Genomic DNA, 10,705 nt, shown 5'->3' with positions numbered 1-10,705 from the left:
ATGACTTTCAATAAATTTCAATGTAATGTAAATCTATGACAATGTTTGTTCGATTGCGATATTTGATAGATTTTTGAATCATTCTAATGCAACAACATATTTGATGATTATTAAAAATAAGTAGTAATATTAATAGGTGATTATGTTTGACTGCTAACCACATTATTAAATTAACCACATTAAATGTGGCATTGCAATGTAATGTACAGTATGACAATGTTTGTTTGATTGCGATATTTGATAGATTTTTTAATCATTCCAATACCACAACATATTTGATGATCATTCAAATTAACTGGTAATATTAATAGGTGATTATTGTTGACCGAAGTTGATTGCTTTTGATTGTCAAACACAGTCAAACATAGTTGAACATTGCTAACCACATTATTAAATTAACCACATTATTAAATGTAGTTGGCCACATTCTGTAATATCACATTATGATACTAAATAAATTGCAATGTAATGTAACTTTGCAATAATTTCATTTTCACATTGCAACAATATTTTTCACATTACAATGTTGAACAAATTTATGTTCAATTCTCACTTCACAATATATTATTATTATTTATTAATAATAACATTTGTATCATTAAATATTTTAAAATTTTTCTTATCATCCACCAAGAATGACCACTTAGTTGATTCACATGGATAATGTTTAACTTGATTAACATAATTGACTCTTATTAATAAGAGTAGAGTTACATTGGGAGACTATGAATGAATAATATTGATTACTTTCAAACATGGTAGGAACAAAGTTACCAAGTGGGTGAGAGTAAGCCTTTTATAAAGTTTGGAGTGATAAGTATTTTAGAATTTTAATTATTTTGGTTTTTATTTAATTATTTTTAAATTTGATGATACACTTTTTATGGAATTGAAAATTCTTTTTTGGTTAAATAATATTTTGAATATATAAGTAAATTTAAAGAGAGCTTAAAAGTACCTACCGAGAAAAAATATGTGAAATTTTGTACCAAATAAAAAAATTAGAAAAAAAACAAACCAGCCTAAAGATAGAGGAATCTGGTTAAGTAGTGGGCATCTGCTGAAAATTATTTTCTTTCACTATAAGCAACCCCATAGGACCAACTTTCTTATTCTTGATAGGGCAAAATAAAGGAAGTAGCTGGAGTCCAATGTATATCATCCAACGGAGCGAAGCAGTAGAGTTTATATTTGTCATGACATTGGGTGGACTGGGTCATGACCAGGACGATGCGAAAGTAAATGCATGAATCAGGAGCAGTTGATTGAAGATTCCCTATGAGGTTCAGGTCATTTTTCTCTGATTTGATTATCAAAGTGAGATTTAATCTAGAACGACTTTAGGTTATCCCAATGGTCAATTAATCCCGTTTAAGACGGGGACGTTGACTAAACTAAACTTCTCATGGGTGGCTGGAAAAATCAACTGTATTTGGAACCAGAGTTGAATGGAGAGAAGAATGGAATTTAGGAGCGCAAAGGAGTGTACGGACTTTATGTTTTTCATCCCGGCCAGTCAATCAGCAGGCGAAGTGCTAACACAAAACTTCTGTTATAACATATTCAAGCTTTCCTTATTATTACATACACCAAGTTAACCATAAATGATGTTCATCACTTCCTCCGAACATGGAATCTATACAAAGTTATTATTATAAAACGTCTTATCATTTCCTCTCCATTGGTTTGAAGGCCTTAAATGCCCCTTACTTTACGAAGTCTTTCTGTCATGTCTTGTCCCGTACGATTTATTTTTATTATTATTATTAAGTTATAGTTTTTGGTTTTAATTTTTGTTTCTATAGGTTTGTTTATTTTAGAATAAAGTTCTTATAATTAAATTAGTTATGTATTTTTTAAGGTGGTTCACAAATATTGAGTGGTCGTTGCTATATTTATCGGAAAATTTAGGTAGATCAATTTCAAGAGATTTATCTATCTTTCAAATTAGCAAAGGCTTAACCCAATGGCGTTGAGGAAATTTAACCTAGCGACCAAAAACTCGATCAACTAAACTATCCCTTAGAGCTTTTTAAAATTAACTATATATTATTTATCATTTTAGTTAAATAAATTAAATAGAAAAATGTCATTCTAACCAATAACATATATATATATAATATATGGTATTGAGAATATATGATATTGATCCATAATATTGTAACACACCTATATATAGACGAAGAATATCCATAGTAAAGTAGATCTAATTTCCACAATAAAAAAATCACTTTACATGTTTTTTTTAATATATTTGTTTTCAATTCATATATTAACTTTAGATGATATACTTTTGTGATCCATATTGTAAATGAGTCTTTCGGATTAATCACATCATTAGGGTTTCATTAGAATTTGGTCCATGTTTCAAACTGACTATTATGGTTTATCCTCATGACAAAGTTCATTCTCTCAACAAAAGTGTGACAAAAATGAACCACATTAGTTGATTTAAAATGTCAACGACATCCTAATAATGTGATTAATCCCAAAACATTATCATTTACATATATTAATTCTTTTTAATAATAATAATAAATTTATAATTTTATTAATATTATAATTACTTTTATATAAAATATTTATCAATAAATACTTATAAGATTTTAATAACCCTTCAATTTATATAATTATATTAATTATTTATTTTAACTATATTATCAATAATATAAATAATTTATTTTAATTTATTATTATCATATAAATCTAATTATACAAATTAATCATAAAATATGCTAACCACTATCCTCTCAAATGGAATTTATAATTTTTATTCATCTTTATAATATTATAAAGATGATATCACATATTTATTGTAATTTATTAATTCCAATGGCATGATTCTTCATATCTAATAATTTTTTTAAATGAGTTATTATTATGAAATGTTTTTCAGCACCTGAAATATTATAATAAAACACGGGCTATAAAAATATCTAAATAAATTCATTATTTTTATTGAATAATTATTTTTTATTATTATTATAAAATAAATTTATATATTAAGTTATTTATAAAACGTTAATATATACTAGCTTTTAAACATAATTAATTTCACTTAAGTGATGAATCATGAATAATTTCACTCAGAAGATGAATTATGAATAATTTATTAAAAGAACAATTACATCACATAAACTCATTTACATGGTTGCCCTTTATTGAGAAAAAGTAAAAGAAACCCGTTGTTTTTCTCCCTATCATAAATATCATCTACCTGGACTCCGCTAAATACCTTGCTTGCTCAAATCTTCGAACAATATGGTCACCTTATTTTGGACTCATTCTCTTCCATCATTAACTCAACATTCATCAATGAATCCTTAAAATATTTTACAAAAATAAGTAACTCTTTTTGAAATCTACATTGATTCCTCAATGTCATTCCTTCCAATAATCTCTCTCCTCGAGACACATAAACTTACTGTATAAAAACAAAATAACTTAGAAAATCGAATCCCTCTTTCTTTCAGAAACATAAACTTGCTATATCAAAAACAAGAGAAAGAAAATTCAAATGAAAATTTTTTCGTTAATCAAATCGGTAATCAAACCCCATTTTATATATACCCAATATCACTATATAATTCTCCTATCTCTTCAACATATATGTATATAATAAAATATGTATAAAAATCTAAAGTTTCTATATATATTTATTTATTTGTGTAAAATATAATTTTTTATATACATTTATATAAACAATAATTTCGCTGCATAATTGAAATTAAAATATTTTTAATAAAAAATAAATTTATTTTTATTATCATTATAAATGTATGGAAAATAATTATTAAATTACATTTAAATTGATTTTTTAAAAAATAAAAAATAAAAAATTTATAACATTTTTCATTCATATATATATATATTAAGTACTTAGGAAAATCTCAATCGGTGACCTATCGTAAAGAGTGTCTTATCAATACACCCATTCACCATCAATCCAAAACCCCATACATTCTAATTTTAAATAAATATTACATTTATATATTATATTTTTAAAAATATATCCCAAAAAAATATTTTATAATTATAAAAATATTAATATTTATATTTAAAACTATATCAAATAATAAATTATTTAATTTTTCTAACCACATAAAATATGTAAAATTTATCGATGGAAATCCTTATCAAAAAAATAAATAAATCATTTTATCAACATTTTCATAAAGTTGACGAAACTAGTTCTATATAAAAAGATTAAATTTCGATTTATCCTAAATAACCTACCTCATATAAATTGTCTTCTTCCCTACTCTATTAACCATCTAATATGCATATTAGGCAAATTTAGAAGTCCATAAGCATTCATAGGTCCATTGGTTCAACCCAAAATTAACATGTCATGTGAATGATATATTTGAACTATTCATAGGGCCATTGGGTCCAGCCATAATTGACATGCGATGGAACATATTTGAACTGTGGAAAAAGAAAAAAAATAATGAACTATTACGTAAAGCATCCAGCATTCCTCAAATAATAATCAAATCATATTTCAAGAGATTATAAGTGGTTGAAGGTTAAGTATAAATATATTAGTTTTATTAAATTATCAGTATTTTAATTATTATTTTAAATTTATTTGATGATGATGATAATGGTGGTGGTTAATGTCTACTGAGATCAAATAATGTTCTGTCAGATTTAAAAAAATAAATTATCTATTTTGATATAAGATTTTATTCTTATGCTCAAAAAGCTTGGAGAGAAACTTCCCGAGCTCACTATAATTTTGACATTGTAAAAGGCTAGGAAGCTCAGTATTGTAACAAAGATTGTGAAACTGAGATCTAATGTGGTTATACGCGGGGCACTCTAAGAGGAAGTGATTTTCATCCTAGATGTTCCTATTCTCACATATATGGCAGATCCTTTCCGTCCATGGCATTTTAGGAACTGCCCAACGACCTATTTCACTATGGAGGTCATGAGAATTCGTTTCAATCTTCGCTATATTAATTTTCTTCTTTGAGCTAGTTAAAATAGAGAGATACTTTTGATCTTCTAGGGTGGGGTTGATGACCTTCTTATAATAGCTAGGCTCTCAATAGGGGAAATACCTGCTTCTATAAGGAGAATAGGATAGGGTGTATTACTTTTAATTTCAAGGCTATAAGTTATAAAACGCTTCTAGATTTGCTCAATCTTTCTCCATGATTCTCTGGAGATGCTGCAACCCCAAACCTCACAGCCATATAAGATAACAAGAGTGACTAAAGTTTCAAAGAGGAACTTCTTTTTATCCCACATTACAAGGTTTGCTATTTTACAATTATTTTCAAGACCAAAGTAAGCTTTCCACCCCCCATTAATCCTTTTCTCAATGCTATGGTTCCAATTGAGCTTGTGATGAATATCAATTCCTAATAAAAAACTGATATAAATATGAAAATAGTTTTAAAATTCATAAAAGCAACCTTGCATTGTAAATGGCCTAGAATCATATAAATATTTTACATGTGTTTTTAATATATATATATATATATATATTTTTTCCCGCAATTCATTGTTTTTAGAATGGACGTTTTGAGGCACCGTAATTTATTTTTTTCCTCGCATTTATTGTTTTTAGAATCTAAGTTTCGAGCCAATGTGGATGGCTCGAAATATAGATTCTAAAAACAATGAATGCGATAATTCCAGAAGAAAATTTTACACACAGTGCAAACCGCAGAAACCTCAAAACAACATTTTTAAATAATTTTTTATTATTATTTTAAATTAGATATTTCTATAATTTATGATTTAAATCAAGACTTCCTAGAAAAATCACATAGAAATTTTAAAGCTGATGCTTTTATAAACTCTATCGACTGATGATAAACCTCAATAAAAATTAGAAACACATCCACCCTAACATTTCTATATAATTTCTCCAGAATGCTTTTTTCCTTAAAACAGCATGCTGTATAAGATTCAAGTAATTTACTGTATAGCATAATTTCTATTTAAAGAGTTTATTTAAGTAAGAATATTAAAGCTATATTCTACTCAATTAAACTATTACGATGTACATAGTTATTCATGACACTGTTAATTCCCAAATTGTCAAAAATTTCGCAATTTTGAAATGCGATATCTGTAGTTTTCATAGGCTTCTAACTGATTGTCAAATATTCACGATAATTAATAAATTCGAAAATGCGATCTATGTTGTTTTCGTGACGCTTCTAAATAGCAAATGTCAAAATTGCATGATACTTCAAATTTCAGAAACGACAACTCCATACAGAGTTCCATACAAAATTTGTAAGACTTTTTTCCCATTGGACAGAGCACTGTCTATGCAAATAACGGCCGTAAAGAAAACGACGTTGTCTTCCTCACATGATGTGTGCTTTACTTAATGCAAACCCTAAGGTCGCCTCTAAATTTTCATCACAAGATCACGAAAACATGTTTTCTCAGAACCCTAGCGTGCCAGAGTGAGTTTAGCATAGTTCATAACGGGTCGTTTATAATGTGATTTTTTAGAGTTTTGGTGACGGAGGTTAAATCTTGAATTGTATTATTTAAAATGGTTTTAATTGTATATTTAGATGCAGCATCTTGCTTTAATCGTGCATAAATTAACTATCAAACTTGAGATTCCAATAAATTACTGCTAGATTTTAATCGGAAAAACCCACCCAAAAAACTTATAAAAAACCACATTATAAACCACTGCCTTCCTAACTACGATGGCATGCCATTATTATATAGAGAATCTAAAATATAATAATATGCGGTGTGAAACGACCTGATATAATGAAACTTTCCAAGTGGCATGAAACAAATCAAGAATAGGCACACCCATTTAATCCCATTTAATATTCAGTGACATGAAACTCTGTTGGACAGCTGTAGCTTCACCTCCTTTTAAATGAATTGTTGTCCCAAAAGTTTTGTTTTTTTTTTATAGTTCCAGTTCTCAGCTATGTGTTTTCGACTTTAGCACAGTCGTAAGTATAGTGTCTATTATGATGTCTGATATCTTTCAATTTCGAAATGATTCCATGGAACATGTGTTCGGGAAGGACAGTAAGTTTTCCAGACACTCCAAAGCTGAAGCCGATTTCGGAGTGAATACTGTAAATGGAAAACCAGATCTTCCGGGGCAAACCAATAATCCTGATACTGTTCTATACAGGGATGCATTCGGGAACAAACGATTCCGCAGAAGTCCCTCGCTTCGAGCGCCATCAGATATTGAAAATGATGATAGTGATGAAGAACCGGGGAAAGCCGTCGCAGAGAATTTCTCCTCTGCAAATTCGGACGAGAAAAGGGTCATAAGCTCTCAGCCAAATAAAGAAGTTGAAGATGAAGTCGACCAATTGACGGGTGAATTCAGGAACTGTATCATGAAAAACATATACAGTGACAGTGGGGTTTTACGTGATGGAAGCACTCGTCCCGAGAATGGTGTAAAATTGACAATAACGATGACCGTAGCGAACCGCAGCTCAGCCGCAGTGCATAACAGATCAGTCTCTTCGATTAGTTCCAGCCACCGCTCTTTGGACGAGGGCAGCAAATCTTTTGCTTTGGAGCGCTCGAATTCCCTTTTCGAATGGGGAAGAGGTGATAAATCAATGGACCATGAAATTTCCCAAAATGATTTCGGACAGTCAAAGTTACCGCTTCCTCCTCGGCTCCAGGAAGCTTCTTACAGAAATCCTCTCCACCTCAACCGTAACCTGAGCTCCACCACCCGCAGGGATTCAATGGACATGGTATCAGTAAACTCTTTCGAACAACTTTTCAGTCCCTCAGAACAACCGGGAAAAAAAGTGCCGTCGGCACTTGCTAAAATGGTGAGAGGAGAAAGCAGAATATATTCTTTATTGACCAATATTAATTATCATGTAGTAAGTTAATTAATTAGATTTAGTTAGATGACATAGATAACATATTTTTGGAATATCCAGAAATCTTATCCTCAATTAAATTAATAAGTAGTTAGATTTATTTAGATAGTAGATTTTTGAAATATTTAAGAATTTAATCGTCCATTATTATTATTATCTAATTTTAAGGTCATAGTCTTAGAGACAGCAATATGACTGCTAAGTCTATCAGGTCATATATACTTTATTTCTCTGGTTTTGAACACTTGACTTCTTAGGAGGGAATCTGATAATTAGGAAGAAGATTAATTTTAGGAATATTTAGGAATCTGATAATTAGGAGAGACAAATTGTTTGACATTTCAAAATATTTAGAATGAAGTTGTTTTTTGGTTAATCACATCATTAAGATTTGATGTGATTAGATGAACCATATTAGATTGTTCCAAACTTAAACCAAATTTAAATAATGTGATTAATTGGAAAAACAACATGATTATAAATATGGATTACAAAAATCTAAAATCATTTGTTTCAAAATCTGATGAATAGAAGAAACTTTAATGGTTTGAGTTCTATTTTCCAGAAGATACCATATTTCTTTTTCATCTTATCTATTATTATCTATTATTATTATTATTATATAATTTTAAGACCATTTAATAGAAAAAATGTCATATTTGATCTACTTTCGATCTACTCTCTCGAAAAATTTAATTGTTAAATCTATAAAAATATACATACTCTACACTTTCACCTCTCTAAAGACATATATACTCTACCTAATTTTCTGGAAAAGAAAAACACAAAATTATTGTTGTTAAGACTTTTACCCTTTTATTTTTTAAAATCAAATTCTGAAATACTTCGCTGTTGCCCCTGGATTTTAGGTCAAGGGATGGAAGAACAGTCTACATACATTGAGCCAGAAGGTCCATGTCCTATGCGCTTCTGCAATTATTCTGGTTTTCTCTCTATTGTCTATCCCAATAACTAACATTTTTTTCCTGTATTCCCTCAGTTCGCATGCGGGCGTCCAGTTGTTCGTCAACGTTCGCCTATTCCTTCAAACCCAGATTGCAGGTACAGCTCAATGGTCTGATCAAAACCTTACGGCGACGGAATCTGACGACCAAAACCATTATAAACCTGTCATCGATGTTAAGGAAATTACTGAAAACGTTCTGTACTGTTATGCAGACCGTAATTCGATGTCAGTTAATATAGTATTTCTATTTATATAAAAGATGTTAAGTAAATTGCAGAAAACTTCTATACTGTTTTGCAGACCGTGAACATGACAAGGTAGCGCTGGTCCGAAATTCGAAGCCTCAATTACTATAGTCTTTTCTTCTCCTGAGAAGATGTTAATGAAATTGTAGAAAACGTTCTTCACTGTTGTGTAGACCGACAAAATGGCGGGGCAGCCTTGGTTGCAAATTCCTGTCTGAGCTATATATATATTCACACTTTTCGATCTTCTGAGAGCAGAAATCATATATATATCTTTGTGTATTAAAAGGGTTTTTTATTCCAAAACATATATCTTTATATTTTGTATAAAAGGGTTTTGTATTTTTTTCGTACTCTTGGATATTTTTCAAGATTCAGATCAAACATATAGATCAAGGTGACATGTTTTTACTGCACCCTAGTGTGCCAGGTTGAGTTTGGCATAGGTCATAACTACACGACTTCATTTGTCCTTGGTAAAAAACAATGGACCTAATTGAACTAATTTTGAAGTCTTTGATTAGGTTTGTCGATTGGACAGAACATGTGCAACATAAAGAGGGTCGAAGTGGGTGAAGGGCAATTGCAGCCAACATCTTGTGCTTCGGCCAGATATTTAGGTTGAAGATGGTGGATTTGCCCCTCCGTGTAGTGGTTCCCTTGTATTCGGACTCTCACGAGAACTAGAGTGGTAGGAGACTGGATTTATTCGAACACGAGAACTAGAATGGTAGGAGACTGGATTTACTGGATTTCTTCGAATGGTATTAGAGTGGAGTTGTTTATTTTAAGAATTAGAAGGAGATTAGAGTAGTTTTTTTTGTTAGGTTTGGTAGGACTTTTTCATTTACGATTCTGTGAGACTTTATTCCACTGCCATGGCCACTTAAACTACCCAAGACAGACATAAAAATTAAAATAATTTTGTTCGTTAATTAAATTGTAATTTAATTAAAGTTTTAGACTCTGATAACTAACTGGGTTGTACTTAGGTTATCTTGCAGCTTCCTATGGGAGATTGTAGTGCAATCTCGAGGTTTTAGTGTACATCATACTTAATATTGTTTTATAATTTCTCATAATTTCAACTCTTTTATTTTAAATATATCAAGTTAAGGATGTTTTTAATTCTAAATTTATTAAATATTTTGAAAATAACAAATTTGTCGTTGATGGTGATTAATATTTATTATAATTGAAATAATTTATTAAATCTTGATCAAAGAAAGAGAGTATTTAGAGTTTTTAGCATTTTATTTCTATGTTAAAAAATCATAAAGAAAAATATTACAATCACCATAATTTTTCTTATACAAAATATAGAGAAAGTTGGTAGTGTGACAAATATTTAGAAAAGTGGTAATCTATCATCCATAGTCTTTTGGGAATTGGCCAATGTTTTCTTTGAAACTCATGAGAATTTCTTCTTATTTTAATCATGCTTATTTTGTTTTTTTGCTCTAGTCAAAGAAACCATAAATTTTGATGTAATAATGTTTTTAATATTTAAATCCTTAATTTTCCAAATCATGTCATTTATCTTCCAATGGTCGAGCCAGGATTGAGCATCTTTATGCAAACCCCATTCGACCCAAAAGTGATGAATTTAACTAGAGTTAGAAGCAATTTTAGGA

The 10,705-nt window shown here is 29.7% G+C and overlaps 1 protein-coding gene across 1 annotated transcript; it reads left to right on the top strand.

Moving 5' to 3' along the window:
- The first annotated feature begins 6,926 nt into the window (after positions 1–6,926).
- Positions 6,927–9,182, top strand: LOC149207768 (uncharacterized). Its single transcript, XM_089398142.1, has 3 exons — positions 6,927–7,805; positions 8,729–9,041; positions 9,127–9,182. The coding sequence occupies exons 1-3, from the start codon at positions 6,969–6,971 to the stop codon at positions 9,180–9,182; spliced, it is 1,206 nt and encodes a 401-aa protein (XP_089254268.1). The 5' UTR covers positions 6,927–6,968.
- Positions 9,183–10,705: the final 1,523 nt, after the last annotated feature.

The sequence above is a fragment of the Pinus tabuliformis genome, chromosome 1_2 (genome assembly GCF_031772625.1).
Source record: "Pinus tabuliformis cultivar Carrire ecotype Pingquan chromosome 1_2, CPIR1, whole genome shotgun sequence".
NCBI lineage: Eukaryota > Viridiplantae > Streptophyta > Pinopsida > Pinales > Pinaceae > Pinus > Pinus tabuliformis.
The sequence above is the reverse complement of the archived record's forward strand: the minus strand, read 5'-3'. Positions and strand labels throughout refer to the sequence as shown.